The sequence below is a fragment of the Pteronotus mesoamericanus genome, unplaced genomic scaffold, assembly GCF_021234165.1.
Source record: "Pteronotus mesoamericanus isolate MK-2021 breed Mesoamerican mustached bat unplaced genomic scaffold, CSHL_Meso_final scaffold_476, whole genome shotgun sequence".
In the NCBI taxonomy this organism is placed as follows: domain Eukaryota; kingdom Metazoa; phylum Chordata; class Mammalia; order Chiroptera; family Mormoopidae; genus Pteronotus; species Pteronotus mesoamericanus.
The window spans coordinates 1,667,699-1,694,150 of record NW_026555318.1 but is presented as its reverse complement, the minus strand read 5'-3'; the positions used below and the strand labels follow the sequence as shown (position 1 = coordinate 1,694,150).

The 26,452-nt window shown below is 40.6% G+C and overlaps 2 protein-coding genes across 2 annotated transcripts; both read right to left on the bottom strand.

Annotated features, from left to right (window-relative positions):
* Positions 1-4,406: 4,406 nt before the first annotated feature.
* On the bottom strand, positions 4,407-12,811 carry KRT28 (keratin 28). Its single transcript, XM_054593779.1, has 8 exons — positions 12,347-12,811; positions 11,692-11,774; positions 10,774-10,930; positions 8,719-8,880; positions 8,513-8,638; positions 5,552-5,769; positions 4,818-4,873; positions 4,407-4,549 (listed from the first exon to the last, which is right to left on the bottom strand). Exons 1-8 carry the CDS (start codon positions 12,794-12,796, stop codon positions 4,407-4,409), a joined length of 1,395 nt encoding a protein of 464 aa, XP_054449754.1. The 5' UTR covers positions 12,797-12,811.
* Positions 12,812-20,996: 8,185 nt separating this feature from the next.
* Positions 20,997-25,329, bottom strand: KRT10 (keratin 10). Its single transcript, XM_054593766.1, has 8 exons — positions 24,694-25,329; positions 23,777-23,859; positions 23,256-23,412; positions 23,000-23,161; positions 22,786-22,911; positions 22,284-22,501; positions 21,652-21,956; positions 20,997-21,358 (listed from the first exon to the last, which is right to left on the bottom strand). The coding sequence occupies exons 1-8, from the start codon at positions 25,312-25,314 to the stop codon at positions 21,252-21,254; spliced, it is 1,779 nt and encodes a 592-aa protein (XP_054449741.1). The 5' UTR covers positions 25,315-25,329; the 3' UTR covers positions 20,997-21,251.
* Positions 25,330-26,452: the final 1,123 nt, after the last annotated feature.

Here is a 26,452-nt window from a genome sequence, read left to right as displayed (position 1 = left end):
TACACAGTCTCCCTCGGTGATCACATCCCTTCTTGGCTCCATGTGAATATTCTAAACAAACATCTTCAGCACCGGCCTCTTCCCCTTTCTAGACTCATACTTTACTACACTCTGCAGACATTTCTACTGGATGTTCTGTCATGACTTCCAACTGAACACAGAATTTCCACGGCATCAAAATTTGATCTTTTGCGTCCTTCTTCATTAGTTGCTGGTGGACTTACCTTGAGTCCTGCTCAAGATTACTAAGAAATCTCTAATTGCTGTTAGATTCCATCCAGTAACTCAGCAGGTCCTACTGAATCTACTTCTGCAGTGTCTCTAGAAGCATTTTGCTCTTCTATTTTCCTTGTCACTATCATTTTCTTTTAGCTCACTTAGTAGACTCTTAATTGGATTTTTGGATTTAAGTCTTTTTTCTTTCCATCATGGTCATTAAGCAGGTAGGTGTCAAGGTATTATTCCTGACATACAACACCATTCATGAAAGAACTTGACCTCTTGAATTCGTTATATCAGCATTCATATTCCAGTTCTGCCATTTTCTAGCTGTGGGACCAATGCAAAGTTCATTCATTCTGAGTCTTGGTTTTTCATTTCTTTTTTCTTTTTAATCCTCAAATTGATTTTAGAGAGAAGGGAAAGGAGGGAGAATGGGAGGGAGAGAGATATCGATGTGGAGAGAAACAGATGGTTGCCTCCTGCACGTGCCTTGACTGGGGATTGAACCTGCAACTCAGGCACATGCCCTGACTAGGAATCAAACCTGCTACCTTTTGGGTTATGGCATGGTACTCCAACCAAATGAGCCATACCACCAGCGTGGTTTCTTTTTTTTATTTTTAAGATGGCAATATTAGTACTTGTATGTTGTGAGGCTATTAAATAGTAGTTTAAATATGTAAAGCAACTATGCTTGTCAGTGACTATGTAGTCACTAAGTATTTCTCCCCTTTCTCCACTCTTCTCCAGTTTAAAATCTATCGACGATAGGTTAGATGAAGCTCCTTTGCCTGAACTTTAAGACTCTTCTTGATGTAGAGTCTACTTAACTTACTTGTCCATTCTTTTATTTTACTACTTTCCTCCCCTCCATTTTGTCTTTGTTCATGTCTCCATTTGAGATTATTTGAAATCCTTCCCAAGAATGACTGACATCACTTTCAATTATATAGACTGAAAATGAAGTTGTTAAAAATATAAATTTTCATGACCTCGTAAGTGAATTTGCAGAAAAGCCAGAAAAATCTATTGTTTAGTAAAGAAATCACATTTAAAAAGCATCATTATTTATTGTATTACATAAAATTACCACATAAAATGTTATTTTTTTTCAATTTGTAAGTTAATGTCATTATATATATGTATAGCTATTATGTGTATTGTGTATTCTAAGTGATAAAATATTTTCAGGAAAAATATTTATTTTAGTACATCTAACTGAACATTTTCTAGGCATGAATAAGGGGCCCAACATTTTCATTTTGTACGAGGTCCCACAAATTATGTCGCCAGCTCTGGTTGTTGGGTCTTCTCTAGGGAAGCTGAAGAACCCTAGGAAAAAAACTCCAGATGCATATATTTGAGAGTGTTTCCTACCCAAAGAAGCTCACCACACCAGCACCTGGGAGCAAAATACATGCATGCACACACAGAGCTTCTGAATATTTAGAGCCTGACTCTGGGACAGAATTTCAAAGATCTCCATATGCTGAAAAATAATCCGATATGAAAGACAAAGACTGAAAGAAAGAAGCAAAAAAGAGCATTCAGGAGAAATGGAGACAGTAAAGGAAGCTCAAGAAAACTTTTAAGAAGTAGCTACCTATAATTAATAGTCTTAGAATTAACAAAAATACTGCATATTTGAAACCCGAACAGACTATCATTAAAACTGAACAGCAAAACACAAGAAAGGGGTCTGAGAATTAAAAGCCAGCTTCCAAAATTAACTTTCAATAAATGGGTTGAAAATAAACTTTAAGGTCTCTCCAACAGTAGAACAAAAAAGACAAAAGATGGATAAAAGAAAGTCAGAGGCTTGGTCCAAAAAAAGAACAACCTTAAGAAGATTTTCCAGAAGGAGAGAAAGGATGAAAAAAATATTTTATAGACACATTCTATAGATCTCCTTAGAACAAAGGATTGAACTTCTAAATTGAAAGAGAGCACCAAGGACCAGGAGTAATAAATGAAAAGAAACCACAGAAAGTCACCTGCACAGGATATTTCAGAGAACCATGGAGAAAAAGAGAACACTTGAAGTATCAGAAGAAAAGACATTACATATCCTTTGATGAGGAAATTAGAAAGGTTCCAGACTTTTCAACAGCTCTGGAAGCCGTGATTCCCATGAAGAACGCCTTCAAAATTCTCACTGAAAATACGGTCCAACCTAAAATTCTCTACTTTGACAATTCATCATGGGTGAGGGTAAAATAAAAATATCTTCAGACAAGAAAGCTCTCAAAAAATTTACCTCCCTTGCACCCTTTGACAGGAAAGCACTAGAGGGAAAAAAGAACAAGAAAAGAGAAGGCTTAGAATCCAAGAAATGGGCTCCCAAGTGGCCAGGCTTTCCATTCAAGTGAAACTTGGTGCGAATGTAGAAAGAAGGCAGTGGTGTTCTAAGAAGCATGAATGACCAAGAAACCCTATTGTATATTTACTTGTGGTACATTTCTGTATTTGCCGATAACTTCTGAAAATAACTATATAGGAAGATAAGGCGATCCACAGTTCCATTTCATTTCTTTTCATACTCATTAGTACGCCAGTGGTAGAGAGTATTGGTAGAATGTGAGCATATAAGGAAGTGAGATAAAAAAGTTTGGTGCAATGTTCCCACTGTTTTGGTAAGAACAAAATACATATGTGTGTACGAGCCACGGATTATGAATAGTGTAATTTCCGTATAGAAATGTAATGGTCTTATCTTTGGATTTAAAACTGGCACTGCACAATATAAAAATGAATCAGGTTAAAAGTATGTCAATAACTTTAATTTTTACTTATTTAGAATGACACTAAATGGCAACTCCCCTACCCCAAAGAAACCATGACAAGTTAAGAGTATGGCTGCAGAAGGAAAAAAAAAAAACTATATTTAAGTGCCTTTAATGGACATTTTTCTTGACTTTTGAGCAAGAGACTCCACATTTTCATTTTTGCATTAAGCCCTGCAAATTATGTAGCTGGCTTTGTGTGTTGTACATTTGGGAAGTTATTTCCCCATAATCTCTAGTAGTTGCTTCATTTAATGACTTTTGGCTCAAGATTTTGTAAGTATCCCATCTGTTGCCACTTCTTTGAACTCCCATGTGACTGTTGGGTTTTTGGGTAGAATTCCTGCCCTCACTGGACCTTCTCTTTAGATCCAGGCCATGTATTAGAGAATTAAGAAGAGCTGCTCTCCTTTTAGTTAGGGAATTTCATATTTGTTGAATATCCCTACCATATATTTTGATCCTGAAACAGAAAGACACAATAACCATAATGTTCATCAACGTCATGAGATTTTAAGTTCTAGAACAGGTGTTGGTGGGTTGAGTCTGGTTTGCCATCTGTTTTTGTACAACCCATAAGCTAGATGGTTTTATGTTTTCAAGTGGTTGAAAAAAATAAAAAAAAATATTTTATAATATGTCAAAATTCCTTTCAATTCAAATTTGTGTCCATAAATAAAGTTTTATTGGAACCCAGGCATGCTCACTTGTTTATCTATGGTCCATGGCTGCTTTCTGCTATAATGGTTGAGTGGCTGCAATAGAGACCTTATGGCCTCCATAGCTTGAAATATTTACTATCCGGGCCTTGACAAACAACAACAACAAAATGGTATGCCAATATTTGCTCTAGAAAAAAATTCATTAACATGAGGCTCATTGCTGTGGATCTTTCCAGAGCTAATCCTGATTACAGTGGCAGTTGTATCCTGGGCAGTAAATAATTTCCAGAAGTGTTTGAGATAGGATCATTGGTAAAAATATACCAGAAATGCGCCATCTAGAGGTAGGCTTTACAAGCACAGGAGAATTTCTGAAATTTTCCAGATTTGCCTGAGCAAAATGTCTACTGAATGTTTAATATTTAAATGTCATGTGACACTGACTATCATTCAAAATTAAGATATATTCCATAAATCCCTGTGAATAATAGATAAAATATCACAATTATTTATTAGTCATGGATGAATGGAAATAAGTGTACACCAACGTTTTTATTTATATGAAAAAAAACACACTTCTTCCTGTAAAAGGTAACAAGAAAATAGGTTTGTGTTTGCTCTTTTTTGCTAAGGAACTTATCTTTAAGAGTAGAAAATATTTTTATTATCTCCTTGATATTTAGAATAATGCAGTTGTGCAGGGTCCTTCTTCAAATTATTTGTTTCTCAAAAATGACAGCTAGAAAGAAAACCTTTGTTCTGTCTTGCCATTGATCATTTTAGATGTCTTTTCTTCAATGGATTGAATCCTTGATGAAAGGACTTTACCACGTTGATCTATCTCTTCAACCACCGTCTTTACCAGTGTAGTTTTGGATAAATCTAGAAATAGGACATAAGTGAATACACATATTCAACCTAAAAGATTACATAACAATTCAGTTTCTGGTTGCAATATACTATATTATGTATATTTTTGGAGAGGGAGTGAGTACAGATTTATAGTAATAGTTTGGGACAATCTTAAGCATTCAAAATAATATTTTATGTTTGAAGCTAAGCACTTTAGTTAAAGTTGTTTAAATATAGCCTGTTGCCATAGTGTATGACTGCCATTTGCTGCAATAAAAATAGAACTAGACTTTATTACCTTTAGATGAACTCCCTGAGCTTCCTGATCCAAAGCCTTTTGATTTGGAGCAGGAGCTATAAAACAAACAAACCGTTTATTTTTAATAATATTTTTGCTTATCATCTGAGCAATTGAATTGACAGGTGAACATGAACTCAAGTGAACTCTGTATGCCAAAAACAGATGCTAGTTTTTTATAAAGGAAAACAGAATTTTTTGACGGGGGGAGGCAGGAGCTGGAAGTAATTAAATGTTATTCTAAAGAGAGGATATACCTTGTTTCCATTTGATTTTTTAAACTCAAGAATTTAAAACAAAGTGGATCTGTATCTCATATGTATGTATGTATGTATGTATATATGTATGTATGTATGTATGTATGTGTCTATCTATCTGTCTATCTCCTGGGAGTTTGTGCGGAGAACATTTATTTCAGGGCAGCAGTGCTAATAGGAATCAACTGAAAGATGGATAAAACCTGGAGGGAGGTTGGTAGAATCTGGAAACACACAGTGATTAACATGGATGATAAACAGGGGCATCTCCAGGGGCAACTGGGGTCTTTGAAGGCCGATGAGGAAGAGCCTGTGGTGTACAAAGTAGGGAAGAGATGGCTGCAGAGGCAAGAGAGGAACATGCTTTTCTGCTGTGGGAATAAAGAAGTAAAGGCCTGCAGGCTTGGAAGGTGGCGGACAATGTGTGCCTGTGGTTTCTGATAAGATAAGGTGGGATTTTCAAACGGTGTTACTTACTTTCCATCTCCCTCTAGCAGGCGGCAGTAGGTCTCGATTTCCTTCTCCAGGTGGACCTTGATGTCCAGGAGCTGCTCGTACTCCAGCTTCTGGCCCTCGGTCTCGGTTCTGACCTGGTGCAGCTGCTCCTCCAGGGCCCCGATCTGAGCCTGGTTCTGGGCCAGCTGCGCACAGTAGTTGCCTTCCGTCTCCGACAACGAGCACTCCAGGGAGTGTTTCTGAGGACGTGAAAGATGTCAGAGCAGGGATTGAAGCCACTCTGAAGCCTATGCAGATCAGTGTTTCCCAGCAAAAAGCAGTACTGCTTCTTAAGTGAGTTTTGGAAACTTGTGGGGCTCGTCACAATAAAATGGGAGGTGGAGAGGAAGGGGAAGTGATTGGTGTTTACTGGAGGTAGAGGAGAGGCAGGCAGCTCGATGACCTGGCATGAGATAAATGACCTTTTTTGCCCTAAGACTTTTGACTGTTTCAATGAACACTCACGATATTTAGGGAATATTTCCTATTACGACCAACCTGTATGTTAGAACACTTTTTGGGGTAGTGCAATAAGGAATCAATATTGGAAATCTTACATTTTGAAATTACATATTTATTTTTGGGTTGCCTGTTGTTTTTCAATCTTATTCTGCTACTGTCCTCCGAGATCTACTCACCACTCTTCCAAGGCCTCTGTATCGTGTTTCTTTTTCTAGTCAGTCCTTGATTTTTCTATGGTCAATCAAAGGCCTTTTCTTACTCTGAGACTGAGATAAATGCCTTTACAGGGGAGGGATTTCAAGACAAGAGGTATATTTAATAACACAGTGCAGGTCGTTATTTCAACACCACTCTTGTGAATATTATACCTCCTTGTTTTTACTTCCACAGTCTGTAATTTGCCTTGTCACGTGATCCCTACTTCAATTAAAGTAATTTTCCTCTTTCCCTTATCATATATAAATACATCTGGATGCTTATTATTTCTTCTGATATTAGTTATTATCCAAGTGTCCACCCCCTATTCCACACTTTTATTTCCCTTTTCATCTTGTACGGAGGAATTTATGACTGTTTAAAATAAAAATTATTTATCAAAGGAATGTCTGAGCCTCTGTTTCTTTCATTACATATTCTAGGGTAGTGGGGCCCAAGCATTTACATATTAAATGCATTTTATTTTAAAATACATTTATTTCTCCTTTTTACTGCAGTTACAGCATTGTACTAGTTTAAATACTTTTTGTGTGTATAGCTAAATATATTCTCTACTGACTTCGTCCTAGGACTGTACCGAGGGAGTTATGAAGTGTTTGTCATGACTGCCAGACATTGGGTCTAACAGGCTGATGGGTGCATGAGGTGGGTGGTACTGGGCTCTCCAGGGGCGAAGATGTGGACGGTGCCCCGGATGGTAATGGGGGTGGGGGGGCGAGGTGAGCAGTGGCAAGGTGTCAGTGTGGTGTGTGCTCGGATGTTCAAAACTTTAATTTCCTTGGTGCTGTCCGCATATGGAATTCCTTTCTGAGGATGTTAATACTCTCTTAAATAAGAGAGGACAGCATCTCTATCCCACAGCCTTCTGCTGTAAAGGTTGGCGCGTAGATGAGGAAGGAGGACAGGGTGAACTTGGAAGTCGGTATACTACAGAGAGCACATGAAGCCTTTATCCATTTAGAAGACTCTCAACTTACACATGATTTGTGTGCAGAACGACAGGAGATCCTGCTTAGAGTTCATCTATGACAAAAGAATCTCAGGTATGGAAGTTAGGTTCCATGTCACCATTATTCTAGAATTCATTTATGTTGTATGTTAAAAAAAAAAAGGTGTTTTATTCCGGATTCTCTCATGAGCCCAAACTGCAGGACTGTCCTGGCTGCGGAGACTCTGACTACTTTCTAACATCATTGTTTCTATGTGAAAATGCTTAAATTCTGACCTGGGAACTTAGAAATTTATTTTCTTAAACATAGCTCCAAAACGAGAGGCGGGGGGATTCATACCCAGGGCACAGCAGCAGGAAGGGGCCCTCAGGGCTCCAGCTGCAGGAAAGGAGGGATGGGTGGGGGGGGGAGGAGCGCTTCAGGAGCTCAAAGTGGCTGGGAGGGTCTCGGGTACCAGCCATCGGCGGTGACGAGGGTGAAAAGCGGGGCATGCTATTTGCGGGGGGTGCGGGGGTGGTTATTCAGTGGTAAAATAAGTCTCCAATCTAAATGCTATAAGCACTGCCCCTTTTCAGGGTGGCTAAATCAAAATAATCTCATTGTTTTGAGTCCTCTTTCTTTCTTGGCTTACTGCACTCATGCGTATCATAGTGGCTCTTTCTTTGCGTTACAGCCTCTGATGGTGCCAGAGAAACCTGGGCCCCATGCGTGTCACAATTCTCAGAATCAAGGCTTTTGGGTGCTGCCAGCTGACGCTCCAGAAAGGAGGCTGGTTCAGTGCTGGGTTGTCTGCGGGGTAACCTCTGAAGTCATTGGCCGGCTCTGTGGGGTGTGCGGGACAGGGACTCCTGTCCTGGATCCTACGGTGGTGCAAAGGCTAACAGTAGTCATGCCGAACCAGAGAGGTACCCTCTTTCCCCTGCCTGTTGGAAAACGCAATGTGGCTTTTAAGAGGCTTTCCTCAATACGAGGAGCGGCTGATGAGGCCAGCCCGGCCCTGCCGCTGGCCTGGTGGAAGCCGGCCGTGCAGCTCCCAGGTGGAGCCGAATAGCCCACTGCTGGCTGCCCACGGCTGAGAGGAGCTGCCCGAGGCAGGGACTCTTTCGTAAAAATGGCACTGAGCACCCTCCAGGGAAGAAACCCTCAGTGACCATAGGCTGGAAGAAAGCTGCCTGTGTCTCTGAGTGTCTCAGGGTCTTTCCTGCTCCTTCTGTGACATATTTGTAGGTAAAGCCTTAACAGGGAAAACGGAAGGGTTTCAGTGAGACTTGTTCGAATCACGAAATCTAGGCTCACTTGCGCTGTCACCACCTACCATTGCCAGGAGGGACTGCAGCTCTATCTCCACCGTCTGCAGACTGCGTTTCATCTCGGTCAGCTCCGTCCTGGCCGAGGTGGCAGCGCCCGCGTCGTCGGAGATCTGCTGCTGCAGCGTAGCGCTCTGCGAGGTCGGGCGCAAAGGGGTTAAGCGAGCCTGCGCCCTCCGGGCGGTGTGCGCGGGGCGGGTTGGGGGCCCCTCACCTTCTCGTTGTACCAGGCCTCCGCGTCCCGGCGGTTCTGCTCGGCCAGGGCTTCGTACTCAGCCCGCATGTTGTTCAGCAGCACCGTGAGGTCCACCCCGGGCGCCGCGTTCATCTCCACGTTGACGTTGCCGCCCGCGGCGCACTGCAGGGCCTTCATCTCCTGCAGGGAAAGGCGAGCCTGGCTTTAGGGGCCGTTCACGGCCGCCTGCAGCCCGCGGTTTGAGAACGGTTTCCCGACGCGTTGCTTTGTGTCTCAAAGGTTGTGGTTTCAATACCAGCGTATAACTAAAGGCATGAGATCTTTAAAATGGACTTACTCGATCCATGGTCATGCCAATCATCCACTGAGTTCATAATCTGTTAATTTAAACAATCCCAACCAGCACCACAATAAAAAGTCAGCATCTCCAGAGAAGTGTTTTATTCTTTTAAAGGAGAAGGGGACACAAAGACCAGAGGAGTTATTAAGCACATAACTATTGACTAAATGTCAGGGTTTTTTTGTTTTTGTTTTTGTTTTTGTTTTTTCATGGATGTGAATAAAGCAGTGGGAAAAAACTGAAAAAACAAAAAAATCCCTGTCCTCGTGGAACTCTCATATGAGAATCAGGAGCTATCATTTATTAGTGCTTGTGAATGCCAGGTACTGTTTTAAGCAGTTTGCATGCCTTAGCCCTTTCCAATATTTCAACCTCTTTATGTGGTAGGTGCTATTATTAGACTTATTTGACAGATTAGGAAACTGAGGCACAGGCATATAAAGTAATCACCCAAAATTCTTGGTACTCGAAAGGGCTGGGATTTGAACACACCGGGGTCTGAACACGGTCTATGCCCTGGCTCCAGAGTGTCTGCTCTTAGTAACTACACTCTGTGGCTTCTCTGTGCTAGGATATGTCCTGGTTTGATTCATTAAATAGTCTGACCTGTCAAAGAATAGATTTGTGGACAAGTCAGCCTATTAATGACCTGAACTTAGTTCTTTAGGTAGCTGACCTTTTTCATTAGTAATCGCCGTTGGCAGTTTGCCATCTCTGTTTTCTTAAACCATCTTTTTATGACCTTAGACTGGTGGCTTTCCGGTGTCCAACAGGAACAAAAGATTTACTTTGCCCAAGGAGAGCACTGATAACTTTCAGTTATCTCTTCATAATTTGGGAATTTTGTGTAAGATTCATGTGAAGAAAAATTTTTATTGCTGTCAAAGTTTTGAAAGTTGAATTGCTTGAAGTATTCTTAGGGACACTGGTCACTGGTGAGTGTGGTAAATGTGACATGCTCGTGGGATGTTGAGATATGAACGGCTCTTTGTTTCCACCCTCAGTGCATTCAGAGGTCCCTCCTTTCGGTGTGTTTGTCTTTAAGGGGGACAATGAGTCCTGGTTTGATCCCGACCCGCAACTGGCTGGGCTGCTGTGGTTGCCCTTTCTGCCCCTGTTCTCACTCTCTCAGTGCACGCGTTTGTTTGTCACTCTCCAGCTGATGTTGCGATGGCCTGCCTCTTCCGCTTCCCAGCTCTGGGACATGCTCTGCTCTTCCTGTTTCTCTTTTATTGGAAATTTCCCTTTTGAATTTATGCTCCTTTCCCCCCTCCCATAACCTTCTTCTGTGAGGCAAATAGAGTTGATGTTTTAGCCGTTTCTAACCAACGATGGGCCACGTCCTGTCATAGGTTATTTTCTGAAAATTTCTCATCTATGGATTTGGAGACTTTTGTAATTACTTTTGGGATAATAATTTTTGCGGGGGGGGGGTGGTTTTGAAGTTGCCTGGTGTTATATGTCAAATAATGGAGCTCTTATTGCATAGGTTCAATAACAAACTAAACTCAGGTTCATTAAGGAGAGAAAATGTTGAGAGATCAAATTATTAACATTTATTACCTTGGGGAATGAAATTAGGAAGGCAGAGTGGGAGAAATGAAATTCTCTTGGCACTGTTTGACTTATTCTAATCAGCATGAATTACTAGTTTAACTTAATTGCCGCCCCCCCCCCCCAAGTATTTAAAATGTATAGGATTGTAATGTGACTAGAAGCCAAGCTTCTCCTACCTCTTCATGGTTCTTCTTGAGATACGTCATCTCTTCACTCAGGGATTCGTACTGCAGCTCCTGGTCAGTCCTGCAGAGCGTCAGTTCATCCAGAACTCGCCTCAGCCCATTGATGTCGGCCTCTGCGTTTTGGTGGAGGGCGAGCTCATTTTCATACCTTGAGAGGCATTAAGCAAACATCAGCACAAGTGAGGCTGCCTCAAGAGATAGGGCAATAAAACCTCAATTGTTTTTAATCGAAAGTTAGAAATTGAATTAAGACTCTAGATATTGTAAAAGTATACAGAGAAAGCCATTTTCCACTCCTCTCACCCAATTCTGTGAAGGATAATCTGCAGATATTTAATCACACAAATTCCAATTGCATATCCCCATGAAATAAAACATGCCATTTGAGCATTTCATCTTAGTTAATATTTTTACTTAGTCAACGCATGTTTATAAACGTATCTGTTCTTGGCACTGTTGTAGACAGGCATAGAAATGCAATGATATTTTTGTCCCAACAATGTAATAAATATGTACAAATTATGAGTATAGCTGATTGAAATATTATAACAAGCTTCGTGTCATATTATAGTTTTATAACATGCATCATTTCCTTTAATCTCTTAGGTTGTACTTTATTTTTTTGAAATTTATTGATATTTAGAAAGAGAAGCGAGGGCAGGGGGAGAGAGAGAGAGAGGGAAATTTGTTGTCCCATTTATTTGTCCATTCATCGGTTGATTCTTTGACTCTTGTATGTGCCCTGACTGAGGCTCAACCCTGCAGCCGCAGTGTATTGGGAAGGTGCTCTAAACAACTGAGATACCTGGCCAGGACTAATCTCTCAGGCTGTACAAATCGAAATTTTTATTTAACAAAATAAATAGACGGGGAATTTTTTCTAGACTGTGATTATTTTCTGTCACTTACTTTAGCCGGAAATCATCAGCAGCCAGTCTGGCATTATCGATCTGCAGAATGACATTAGCATTAGCAGCCGTGGAAGAGATAATCTAGAAGAAAACAAATGGAAGAAAATGACAAATAAGTAGTTTTTATCATTTATTGTTTTAGGAGATAAGAAATGTTACACAATTAAGCTTTTGCATAAAAACCTGTTACTTTCATAAGTAACAACCAATATGTTTAAAATTTACTTAAAAAAATTACAGGTATGGGGGAGGGAGGGAGGGATAAGGGGACTAACCGGTAGTGGAAAAAATATAATACAGATTATATAATAAAAAAAAGGCCAGCCATCAAAAAAAGTTACAGGTATTGTTTATTTTTTTCTCATAGACTCATATAACTTTAGAACATAATAGTTTAGAACATAAAACCCAGGCAATGAATATACTTCAAAATAAACAATAATGGAGTTATTGACATTTTGCTGCACTGAAATACATAAATCAAAGTGCCTATTTTTGACTAACAGGAAGAATTATTAGCAACATAAATAATAAATGAATGCAATAAGAATTACACATAGCAGTTATGAAACATTTCTTGTACTTCTATGTCTTTTTTGAGGTAAATCTTAGTTTTAAATACTTTGAATAGTTCCACATTTGTGGTTTCTCACCTGATTCTTAAGATCTTCGATTGTTAGGTGATATCTGCTATAGTCATGATCAAGTCCACGGCAAGATCCAGGACCATATTTTTCATACCAGCCCTTGATTTTTCTCTCTAGCTCAGCATTGGCCTCCTCCAGAGCTCGCACATTCTCCAGGTAGGATGCCAAGCGGTCATTAAGATTCTGCATGGTCACCTTCTCATTCCCAGAGAGGAGTCCCCCTTCACTTCCAGCAAAGCCAGCACAGGAGGCATTTCCAAAGGCACCACCAGCATGGTTTCCACCAGGAACACTGGCCAAGCCCCCTCCCAAGGCACAGGAAAATCCACCTCCAACGACAGAGCTGCCACAGACACTGCTGCCTGCAAAGCCTGCACCTCCACTGGATGGTCTGACAGATCCGCTTCCAGACCGCAAGCAAATCAGCCTGGACCCACTAGAGAATCGGAGAGACATGGTAGTATGAGAAATGTTCACCTCGTCTGTGGACAGCTGCAGCTTCAAAGGAGAACAGAATATTGTACACTGATGGTTTCTTTGGGCTTTTATACACAGTGATTGGGATGTTTCTATTTGAGTTATGCATGCCAAGAGAAAAATGGCATCATTCAGATTAGCATGAAATTGTGTGTAATTGGACGATTTAAAAAAATTAATGTCTAACCTCCCTGTCTATTGCTTTGGGGTATTTGTTATCTTACATATAATAGGGTTTATTCTATATTAAGTTCATTACTTTAATTTTAACTTCTAATTTTGAGTGAGTAATCCTTTACTTTCATCTTGACCCTAGGACTATCCCATCATTATCTGTCTCAGGATATTATAAAGTTTCCAAAGTTAAGTAAGACTGTAATAGGTACTATCAGCTACGGAGTCTTAATTACTAGAAAGGTATATAAAGAACCATTAATAACAGAAACACATATTTTATCCCATTAGAGCAAAAAAATGTTATTTAAAAAATATGATCCTGTAACCTCTTTGGTCTTACCAGGATTATAACATCTATTAATTACCTTGAACAATAATGTAAATATTGACTGATTCTTTTATTCAACATGTATAGGCACTATGGTATTCAATGCTAAATGCAAAAATAAAGACATGATGTTAAATAAGTACAGAGATGAAAAAGATATGGTTACAATTTTTGAGGAATGTATGGTTAGTACCAGACAAGGGCTGGATCATGTTTAGCCTTATGTGCTAGTCTAAAGGGTTTGAGTGAATCCTAAGAGGACAACATATGAGGTTGAAATAGAAAAAGAGGTCAATTACAATATTAAAACAATGGTCCAACTGGGAAAGGTAAAGGCAATGATATGGAAAGAAGATGAAGTTGGGAGGATATGGTAATTACTTGAATATGGAGAATAAGGAAGAGTTGGGGATGACTCATAGGTAACTGACTTCAGATGCTGGGATCCCAAATACTAACTGAGCTAAGGAATAGAGGAGGAGGAGGAGGATACAGAGTTTAGTTTTTGACCAGCTGAGTTTGAGAGGTTGGTGGAATGTCTGGGATGAAGATGACTAATTAGGATTGTGAATGTTTAGAGTAAGTATATGGAACTGAAAACAAATACCTGACTAGCAATGAGTGAAGCGATCAACAGGGATAATTGAGGGCCCAGCTTTCATCTGTAATGACATTAAGAAGGAATAGAGAAGATGATGATCAGGCTGATGTGTGTTTTAGGGTTTGAAGGCACGTTCAGAAGAAGAGAGAAGTACCAAAGAAGTTTCTGGTGTCCTTGAGAAAATGGTTGAAGTGATGAGCTATATGGTCTTATACAAAGAAGGGAGCCAGACCAGAGGGACAGATACACCAAGGAAGAAGACATGTCTGAGTCATGGGGCATCTTTATGTGGTGATGGAGCAAGCAGAGTGTTAGCAGGAGATTGGTGCGGGTGAAGGAAGATGGGTTAAAGTTGGACAATGGAAGCAAGTTTAGAGTTTTAAAGTAGGTACAACTCCAAATCTTGACAAAGTTCAGTCAATGGCCTTGGGGACTGGATCCAACAGTCACTGGAATAAGAGGCCAGACATGGACTGACCTGAAGTCATTGGAGTAGGCGGTTAGGAACTGTTAGATTATGGGTGTTAAAGGATGGCAGGAAGTGGGAGATAAGTGGATATTCTTGGATAATGAGAGGGTGTGGTGAGGGGCAATGAAGGGCATGGCCCTCAAAAGGAGAAGTGTAGCTTAGGAGTTAAATGACATAAAGCTGGATGTAGCACTGGGGATCTAGACAGCACGGATTCTGCCTCCAAGGCCATATATTAGGTCTGTAGATGTGGAGTGGGAGTCGAGATGAGGGGCAGGGGAGGGGGTCAGGGGAGATGGAGGAGGGGCCAATAAAGGACGAAGAAAGCTAAGGGAGAGGAGGCAGGAGAGGGAAAGGATGCAGGAGGAGATAAAGGGGTGGGGAGAAAGACGAGACTGGAGGTAGGGGATGAATGTTGTTTCCCGTAGAAAAGTTGCTAGGTCAGTTCAGGAGAAAAGTACATTAACTAGTTAATGATATTAAAAAATATCTTCTACATTGAACCCAGAGATGCTTGCAGAAAGGGTTCAGATAGTGGTGAAAATATGGATAAAAAAAGTCTCCATCAGATAAGTTTGCTGAGGCACTAAACGAGATCACAAGCAAATGAAAAACTGTTGATGAAGGGCAGACATTGCTATTACCTTTGCTACTGTGTTACAAACTGGGTGTGTACTTCTAGTGGGGTCTGAGAAGGTCAAGCTGAGAAAGTGAGGTGAGAAGGAAGTACCCTGGGAAATCTCTTGAACAGAGGTGGGGGTAGGAGGGGGTAGGAAGCAGGTGAAGGGGTAGGAGGGACTTAGTCGGACTTGACTGGTTTCAGGTTCCGCGGTGAAGTCAGGTATAAAGTTGTTTTTTAAAAACTATATATCTTACTTATTTATTTAGATTTTTATGTATTTATTTTTTAGAGAGGGGGAGGGAGGGAGAAAGAGAAGGAAACATCAATGTGTGATTGCCTCTTGTGCGCCCCCTACTGGGGACCTGGTCAAAACCCAGGCATGTGCCCTGACTGGGAATAGAACAGGCAACACTTTGGCTTGCAGGCCGGCACTCATTCCACTGAGCCACACAAGCCAGGGCATAAAGTTGTTTTTGTCACCAGAACAGTTTGAGAGTCCTGGAACTGTGCTGGCACAAGCAGTCTGAAGCCTGGTCAGGTGGCGATTGTCACAAGCATCAGCATCGCCTTTGAATGCCGCTTCTCTGGGCAAAGTTGTAAGATCTTTCTTTGCTGCAAAGAGCCTTAGATATTGCCTAATTTCACCCCTTTATTTGGTAGGTGAGGCAACCGAGACTAGAAACATTAAACAAGTTGCTCAGAGTCACCAGGCACATGCCAGGTGAAGACTTGGGATGATGTTCAAAATGGCCTTGAGATTCTGGCACCATGGGGCGTATCTTAGATATACTCTGAATGAGCCATGCCAACACAAATACCTACTTTATATGTTGTCATCAATAGTATTAACATGATACACAAATTGTAAAATCGTTCTTTTAATTGTTAGTGAATTATTGAATCAAAGTATTAAAGAATTGGAATATTATCAAAGAAATTAGAAATCCCTTCAGTGCTTGATTATTAACTGTAAATAATAATTAGACACGTTATGGGTGTAATGTGTCTACACCCTGCACATGTGAAGAAAATATTTCCAAAAGAACATTTGTGACAAAAAAAGGAAAGAAGCCTAAGTTTAGGTAAGTGGTTTCTTTCTCCTCAGGGAGTCGGCATCACAGCCGGCAACGCCGCATTGACTACACTTGCCCCTGCCCTTCTATTTCCACCAGGGGGCAGTGCTCACTCTCAAATGGATGTGGTTTAGGTTCTGAACCCACGCTTTGGCTGGAACTGGAATTATTAAATCCTTGGTCAAGAAGTAACCTCAGTATTGATCTTTTCAAAGTGCCAGAGCACAACGAGTAAAAGACAAAACTTCCTTACGTTTATATGGTGCTTTACAGCGCCCTAAGTGATTTCTTATGTATTATCTTATTTGAACCTTAAAATGAATCTGGGAATTTGGAAGAGAGGTTTCTTTTCTCTGATTTAAAATGAGGAAACTTAGGTTTCTCATAAAAACTTGTTTTTTAAAAATAAAACTCATAACAATATAAAGGAAACTTTAATGAGCACCTACTATGTACCAGGCACTGTACTAGTAGCAGGGAATAAAATAGTTGCTTCCAAAGCTCTTTTTGTGAATAATGTGGCTGCAAACATGGCCCCGATTGCAAATTCTCTTGGACCCAGAAGTGCTATTGTTGACTCATATGGTACTTCTATTTTTAATATTTTTGAGGAAACCTCATACTGTTTTCTATAGCAGTTGCACCATTTCATATCCCCACCAACAGGGCACAAGAGCTCTAATTTCTCCACATCCTTGCCAACACCTGCTATTTCCTATTTTTTGATAGTAGTTATACTAATGGGTGTGAGGTGGTATCTCACTGTAGTTTTAACTTTCATTTCCTTAACAATTAGTGATGTGGAGCATCTTTACATGGGGCATATTGGCCATCCCCTACTGGCTTTTATTTTTACAACTTTCATTCAAGCTATGGGGATGCCTTTTAGTGCCATTTTGTTTTCTAGTCCCCTCTTCAAATTTCTCACTTGACAAAACCTTACAGAGGTTCTATAGATCAGAATTTTTAATGAGAGTTCTTCTTCCAAAGGGGTCATTATCTTGGGCCTAGTTCAGCTAGCCATGGAACCCATGCCTTTCGGGCATTTCTCCTGGTGTAACTTACTTGGAATAGGAAAAGTTAATTAAAAGCTTAAGTATGTGCTTTTTTCCCTTGCTAAAAGTCTGAAGGACAAAGCTGTTTTCAGAGCACTCCCCAAATCCTTCCTCCCCTGAGGTCACATTCAATATTTATACCAATTAACAATAATTCCTTCCTTTTCTTACTGGTATGAGGCTGGAAAGATCTCTTAGTATTGAGATGTGATGGTGCTGTGTTTTTATCTAGAGACACTGAGGATCAATGTGACAACTTGGAGTTCTTCCTCCTTTGACATGGTTTTCAGTGGAACCGTCTGGTTCAAAGGGTATCCTTAAAAAAAAAGTAAAAATCCCAGAGAACAGCCCTGGCTGGTGTGGCTCAGTGGATTCGCACCAGCCTGCGAACCAGAGTCACCAGTTTGGTTCCCAGTGAAGGGCACATGCCTGGGTTGCAGGCCAGGTCCCCAGTAGGGGGCACGTGAGTTGCAACTGCAAATTGATGTTTCTCTCTTTTTCTCTCTCCCTTCCCTTCTCTAAAAATAAATAAATAAATCTATCTTAAAAAAAAAAATCCCAGAGAAGACAGTGACAGTCGTCGGAGGGGCGGGGGTCAGGGATTGGGTGAGAAGGGTGAGGGGATTCAGCAAAGGAATAAAAGAAAGACTCCTGGATCGCAGTGAGGTGATTGCCAGAGGGAAGACGGCGGGTGGAGGGAGGTAGACCAGGGTAACAGGGTGGGGTGGGGGCACGAACGGTGATGGAAGGAGGCTTGACTTGGGGTGTAAACACCCAATTCAATATAGAGATGATGAGTTGTAGAATTGTATACCTGAAACCTATATAATTTTATTGATCAATATCACCTCAATAAATTCAATAAAAACAATAAAAAAGAAATAATCTTTTACCAGTTTTTGAGACCGAATTTCTTTCTTTTGGGGTAACTCGTTTCTCTTTCTCACAAAGTGACACAGCTTAGGTAGGTCGCGCCATGATCAGGTTGGCTACAGGTGCTGGATTTTAGGGGTGGCCAATTATCCCAAAACGTTGGGGCAATCGTCTGGTCCTTCTCACTTATTTTCACAGATCTCTTGCTCTCTATTATTGGCCCTCAAGGTCACAGGACTAGATTAGTCATAATCCTTTGTGACACGCCCTTGTCATTTTTCTTACTCTCTGGAATTTAATTTTGCAGTCCTAGGAGAGCAACATGACCTGGTTCTCTGGTCTGGTTCGCAGACCACATTAATGATCACCTACTCAAACAACACATTGTGGTGCTCATGTTCGTCTTTGGGAAAACTAGGTTATTCCACCAATAAGCACATTTCTTTGAAGATGAACATAACACTATTTCTTCAGTACCTACTTGATGGTGGGGATTTTTCTAAGGACTTCATAGGTATTAACTCATTTTAGCTCCACAATAATCTCATTTGAGGTAGTTATTATCCCTCTTGTATAGAAAAGTGAGACTCAAAAGAGTTTAAGTAACTTGTCTAAAAGTTCTATAATTTGTAAATGCCAGTGCCGCAATATGAAGTCTAGGAATCATGACGTCAAAATGCATGCTTATAATCACAAGATGAGCTCTTTCTTTAATTCTCACTCTCAAGTTGCAATTGAGATGGTAAATACTGGATGGACCTTATTTAGTTAAACTCACGTAAGCTATTTCTCCTATTAAGCCAATTATGACAAAGCTCCTTTTCCACGCCCAAAATATCAAGTGATCATGAATATCCAAGTCAGGGGGCAAAGCTTTAAGACCTATTAACAGCATCAGGCAAAATCTTTGGAGAAACAAGCTTTTGCTGTTTAGTAGGATTCCACGTGAGTGCCAAAAATAGGCTCTGCTACTCCCATTGGATGCTGTCCTGCTTAAATAGCAGGACTCTATAACAAGTTTATAATCTGTAAGGGTATGTACAGGATTTTTTAAAAAAGATTTTGTTTGTTTTTAGAAAGAGGGGGAGGAAGAGAGAAAGACAGGGAGAGGAACATGGATGTGTGAGAGATACATCGCTCAGTTCCCTCTCGCACGACCCAACTGTGGACCCAGCCTGCAACCCAGGCATGTGCCCTGACTGGAAACTGAACCAGCGACCTTTCAGTTTGCAGGCCAGCACTCGATCCATGGAGCCACACCAGCCAGGGCTACAGGATTTTTTTGATTAATAACTGTGTGATAAATTTATGTAATAGAAATAGTGACCTGTAAAGTTAACAATATTTTTTTACTATACCAATGTTCTTGTGAAATCAAATTGTTTGTTTAGACTGTCTTTATTAAATGGTAGTTTCAGAGTCCAGTTTAAAAAAAAAAATAGTTTTAAGAAGTAGTTTTTATCAGTTTTATTGATGTAATCGACATACAGCTCTATGTAAATTTAAAGTGTACAGCATAGGTGACATACATATATTGCAATACAATTACCACAATAAGTTAACATCCATCAAGAAAGTAGTTCTTTATTAGAGAGAACTTAATATAATTGTTTAAAGAGATATTGGAACGTTGAAAAGGTCAGACAACAGGACCACCATGATTCAGACCTTCCAGGATTGAAGGTTTGGCTCACCAGCCAATCAGATAAAGAACTCTGACCAGCTGAGATTCTGGTTTATGAATGGGTAGAAGAAGAGACAAAGCTACCTAATACTTACTCCTTCAGAATAAGGTGAATGGTCTCAGGGACTTGGGTAATTCTGTTAGATAATAAATATTTTAAAAGACAATGTTTTTGAACAGCAGCCAGCATATACACAGGTGTTCAAAGCTCAGCAATATGTTTCAGGGCTTTACACTGTGGCACGTTGAGACTTAAATAGTGAACCTTAGAAGACTCACCCTCCCTCCCCCAAAGTGGCTGGTATGTATATGGTAGGACATCTGAACGAGGTGGAGAATCTCTGAACTATGATAGTATTTGGTGCCAGGCAGGTCATGGAAACTTGACTATAGGGAAAGTTATTCACATTGAAACAGGGCTTCAGCCATCAATCTGGGGTACAGAGAGGAGGGTTTACCTACCAGGAGTCCTAAGCAAACGGCTTAGGGACCAGGGTTCAGGTCCTTGGAAGACCGGAGCTCATTATCAGGAAGGATCTTGAGGAATGCTGCTTGGTAGACACGGGGCACATCAGGGAACATAAGGTAGTCTTAGGTGCAAGGATAACTCCAGCCCTTACCTACCCCATATACTAGCAGAAGATGAAGTAATAACATTTGGGTTCTTACTGGCTGAAGGACGTGGTGATAGGGTTGAACCTACAAGTACCAGGTTTTTGGTACTGAGCACTGGGCATGGTCGGCAGAAGCTAAAACCTAGAGGTGTCCCTTTGGTCAAATTGATGTCATCATGGCTTGACAGTGCTTCTCCTGTTCATCTGATAGACACATGATTTTGTTTAACATGACTTCATTGTGCTAGAAAACATTGGAAAATCTCTCTTAAGCTGTATAGCAATTGGGCAGAATATAGTAATGGGAAAAAAATATGGGCAGGTAAATGTGAGAAGTAATCAGAAAATGCGAAATTTCCAATTAACTTTATTTTTGGGGTCTTAGCTGAGACAGTTCAAAATTTCCAAGCTTGAAATAATTTGAAGACAGACCTTTCTACATATTGTGCATCTTTAAGAAAGAATAAGATTGGCAACTCATGGTCTTTTTACTCTGTGAGATTACTGATATTGGTCCAACATACCCACGAGATTAAAAAATTTACTCAGAGAGATCACAATGACAATAATTCTCTCTTCAGAATTTCTTATAAATCAATCTTCAAATGCTACAGTTTATTAATGTTTAAGGTTAAAAATATCTAATTTAAATAAAGACAATTCTGACCAAAAAGATAGTTTGCATCAGTAAGAAAGTTTATTGAATTCATTAGTAAATGAGAATAGAAATTTTTTTTTTCCCATTAAAGAACACTTTCTGGTAAAGTGAAAAAGAAGAAATACAGAAACCACAAAACACCTTTTAGACACCTTATTTTCAAAGAGGGAACCTATTTCCATAGACCATTAAGATTGAAGTGCTTTCTTGCAGATTTTGTTTTTCGTGCATCTGTACAAAATGGCCTGCGTGAAGGGAGACACCTTCCTCTTGATGTGGCTTAATAGTAGTGTTTCTTGGTTTCTGATTCAACCATAGACGAAAGGACTCTACCATCAGGTGCCACTTCTTCAATAATTGTCTTGATCACTCTGGTTTTATTAGTATCTGCATAGGAATCGTGGAATAAAAAAAAGACTTTAGACTCAGCAATTTATGGGGATCCCCACTAATGAACAAGCAAAATTTCTAAAAGAAAAATACACTAAATTTAAAAAGAAATTTTTAACTTTTTAAAGTTGCTTAAAAAAAAAGTCCCAGCAATGTTTAAGATACAGCATTTTAGACCATGCCATTTCCCCTTCACCACTGGTGTCGAGTATAACTTTAAAAAAAAAAAAAATGCCCGTGGGAACCCTGACATTTTAATTCTTTAGAAAGTTAAAACTAATTCTAATTACCCCAGGTAGTTTCTGCTGACCTTGGTCCCTTAGTTGACTCGCCGGCGGACCCGGAAGACTTTTGGCCTCCGCCAGAGCTGCCGCCGCCGTAGCCGCCGCCGCCGCCGCCGGAACTGCCACCGTAGCTGCCACCGCCGCCGGAACTGCCACCGCCGGAACCGCCGCCGCCGTAGCCGCCGCCGGAACCGCCACCGCCGTAGCCGCCGCCGGAACCGCCGCCGTAGCCGCCGCCGGAACCGCCGCCGCCGCCGCCGCGCCCGCCGCCGCCGCCGCGGTAAGAGCCGCCGCCGCCGCCGCCGCCGGAGCTACAGGGAGTAAACGTCACGTTCAGTTACCTGTACAGCACGGGGAGGCAGCGGGTCGCTCCCCCCTGTTTCTTTAGAAAATAAAACGTTTTGCTGGGAAACCGCCCCCCTGCCAAGTATGTATTTTAAAACATATTCTTTCCAAACAATTTTATGTGCACACCACCATAACGACCGGTTTCGTGAGCCACGTCCGCCTTTTTCTGTACTCGGCCTCCTCCCGTCGCTCCCATTTCTCCCAGTCTCTGGCACTTCTATGGGTTTTGGGAGAGCCTTGCGATTTGGAATAGTGAATAAAAGTAATTAGCATAAAATTGCGTAATTTACCCTCCCTCTCCTTCTAGCAGGCTGCGATAGGTTTGAATTTCATTCTCCAGTCGAATCTTAATGTCCAGGAGCTGCTGGTACTCTGCATTCTGGCACTCGGTTTCGGCTCGAATCTGTTGCAGCTGTTCCTCCAGAGAGGAGATCTGGCCTTGAATCTGGGAGAGCTGCATGCAGTAGCGACCTTCTGTTTCTGCCAAGGAGGCTTCCAGGGATTGTTTCTGAAAAGAGGAGAGAAGAAGTTGTGGCGAAACGAGCCCCTAGTTCAACTGAGTAAAGCGAATCTTATTTAACAATTTAAGACAGCATATAGAACCATAAAGAAAATGAATAGAATTTGTGTTTTACATTGAATGACACACTTCCATTTCAGCACTTTCCGATCAATGCCAGTAGTGCTTTTCTCCCACGAACAAAGAGCTCCAATGTTCATTTCTACTCTAGGTTTTCTGCTGTTGCATATTCTTACTGAGCGTGAAACTTGGTGTGAGAGTGATTCACATACCAGGGCTAGTTGGGACTGTAGTTCGATCTCCAGACCTTGAACGGTGCGTCTCAGTTCAGTAATCTCATTTTTCTGGCTGGATATTTGTTCAATGTTATTATCGATTTCTATATTCAGTTCCTTGCTCTAGAGTATAAGGAAAAGGGAAAGATGAGAAAAATCTGAAATGATCACTATACCTTCGTTGGCTTCGCCATGAAGGAAAGTGGATTACCTTTTCATTGTACCAGGCTTCAGCGTCTTTACGGTTTTGTTCAGCAAGTTCTTCATACTGGTTTCTCATGTTATTCAGAAGTTGTGTCAGATCAACACCTGGGGCAGCATTCATTTCCACATTCACATCACCAGTGGACACGTTTTGAAGGTCTTTCATTTCCTGTTTGAAGAGCAGAAAAAAATTAATGACTTCTCTATGACCAAAATGAGCAATCTTTTGGCTGGGGAAAGACTGTGTTAACTTTTTGCATCACCTCATCATGGTTCTTCTTCAGGTAGGCCAGTTCTTCAGTCAGGCTCTCGATCTGCATCTCCAGGTCGGCCTTGGTCAGCGTCAGCTCGTCCAGCACCCTGCGCAGGCCGTTGATGTCGGCATCTACGCTCTGACGCAGGGCCACCTCATTCTCATACCTGAAACAAGCACGGTACAGTTACTGCCTGTAACATGTAAGGGAGGTGCACCACATAAGGGCATAGACTATTTAAAAAGCAAGTAGAAGTGGACTTCATATCATGGCAACATTTATCATATAGTAATTCACAAAGGGATATTAGTGGTTTAATGCAACGAAGCTTAGCAGTTACTTTAAAATGCATTTTCTTCTTTTAATATTGCCCAAAAAGGTAATACGGAAACGGAAAATTTTTCTGACAGCTACAATGCTGTTTAAATGAATTCAGGAAACTGTAACTGCTATTGTGGAGATCCGAAGTCATTGTTAAAAACAACTCATGTGTTTGTTGTGACAGTAGGGTACCCATCCACTTAGCTCACTTCAGTCTGAAGTCATCAGCTGCCAGCCTGGCATTGTCGATCTGAAGCAGGACATTGGCGTTGTCAGTTGTCAGACTGAGGATCTGCAGGAAGAGGTGAAGAAATCAGATACAAGGACGTCTTTTGTACCGGCATAGATGAACTGCATTTTTTAATGTTCTCTTACACAATTTGGGGGAAATTTTTTATTTTAAATATGAAAGATTTATATTAGTGCAGGCTTACCCTTCCACTAAAATTGGGTCATTTGTTCTCTTGAAGGGTCTATACTCTTCTTTTTCTATGTCACTTGTTTCCAAAAACTAACTGGAATTACATAGCTGTGTTCCTGCATGCATGCCCCGCTCTTGTTACTGTGTGATTTCCACATAGGTCAGCCGAGTTTTGACTGACTCATCCTTTATTTGGTTTAATTTGTTATAAATACATATTCTAAACGAATACACTCCAAGCTGGTACACAGTAGGTACAATTCACAAATCCCTAGAGGCAAGCAATATCTCATCTCCCTACTGGAGAGTTAATGTTTCTTGTATTGGTGGTAATGAGTACTTTTTTTGTTATCAATCTGAATAATATTTTGTCCTGAGTCATTTAACAATTCGTTCAGATTTTATATTTGTAGATGATCTAGTATATTATAACTATGGACTCCTTAGACACTAATTAAAAACAAAAAAACTTTCAGTAATCCATCATCCTATAAGACACACAACACCCACGGAAGATGAAGATTGAAATGACCATGCCCTCGCGAATATTTACCTTTGATGAGACTGGATTGTTTTTGGAATAAAGAAAGTAAAACAAGCAGACATAGTGAACAGCTACATCATGGTTAATTTAAAATTGATCTATCTGAATTACATGCTTGAAAAATAGGCTTTAAGTTAGTTGGATTTTAAAATGCCCCTTACCTGGTTTTTAAGATCGTCAATGGTTTGGTAGTATTTGTCGTAGTTGCGAGGCTGTTTCTGGCTCGAGTTGCCATTCTTTTCATACCAGTCCTTGATTTTGCCTTCTAGCTCATAGTTTGATTCTTCAAGAGCCCGGACTTTGTCCAAGTAGGAAGCCAGGCGGTCATTTAGATTTTGCATGGTTACTTTTTCGTTTCCAGAGAGAAGGCCACCATCTCCTCCAAATCCTCCACCACCAAGGCCTCCTCCAAAGCTGCCTCCACCGAAGCCCCCACCTCCAAAGCCCCCACCTCCAAAGCCGCCCCCTCCAAAACCACCTCCTCCGTAGCCCCCACCAAAGCTGCTGCTTCCATAGCCTCCACCAAAACTGCCTCCACCAAAACTACCTCCACCAAAACCACCTCCTAGTCCTCCTCCATAGCCACCGGATGAACACGCAAAGCCTCCACCAGAGCTCCCGCGGCTAAAAGAGCCACCACTGAAACCCCCCCCTGAGCTGTATCCTCCACCATGGGAGCTTCTGCTGCTCGTTTTGATGGATCCTCCTCCACCTCCCCCTCCTCCTCCTCCTCCACTGCGAGAGGAAGAGTATTGTTTGCTTGAGCTGTAGCGAACAGACATGGTGATGCTGTTCAGCCCAGGGAGTGCCTGCTGCTACCAAGGACAGTGACAAGCCTTTATATACTGAGAAGGTGTGTCCCACATGTGGTAGAGTTTGCTTACTTGCATAGTTTTCTTTTTGCCAATTTAGCATCTTTGGCTCCTGATTGCATAAATTACCTTCAGTAATAACCAATCCCAATATGTATGGTTTAAAATTTGTCTTGAGAACACACGAGAGGTGTGCTGTGTTGAAATTTAAAATGGGTGTAGTTCAGATAAACATATGCTTTTTACCTTTTGAAGAACATTGAGCAACTGTTAAAATCCAGGTTGATCTCAGCACTAATTTAGGTTGCACAGAATGTTTGCAAAGTTTGGAAAAAGAATTTTAGCTGCAAACATATGGTAACATAAGATTTTTAAAATCCATGTTTTAAACAGTTTTAATTAATTGGAACAACAAATAATGTAAAGCCTGCCAGAATCCTGCTATAATTTAAGAGCTCATAGAAAACTGTAAGCAACTAAAAAGAAAATAAAACACATATACTAAACAATTTAATTAGTGTTTAAAAGTTGCCATATATAAAAAGTTAAAACCAAAAGCACAGTTTAGGAAATGTATGTGTGTTTATGTAGCGAATCTTTTATTTGGAGAATGAAAGGATATTGATGTTTTTACCTAGGAAATTGGAAGTAATGACCTAGGAATCTTCTAATTTAATGGTGTTGCTCTTTTTAACATTAATAAACTAAAGTTGTTAAATTATCCTTTCTTTGACTTTTAAGATCATAATGTAGACATTCTTAGCACAAGATATGAAGAACTATCCTCCAGTACTTTTTTACACTAAGTTTGAGTGATTGAAAGGGAAAATTTAGATATGCTATGATTGTGAATAAAAATTTGCTTGCAAGAACATTAATCTAGATTAGAGAATGATACTTGCTCCAAAAATTATGAACTAGATGGTGAACGTATGTTTCCAAGCTAGATTCTCTTTCTCAAAAAAATTTCTATTGGTATATTGCATCTAGAATTTGGTATAACAATTTGTCTAGTGAAGTATTTAAGTGGAGCTTTAATAAATGCTATAACATTATTTTATATTTATCCTTAGTGACATGGCTATGTGTATATATTCATTCACACACA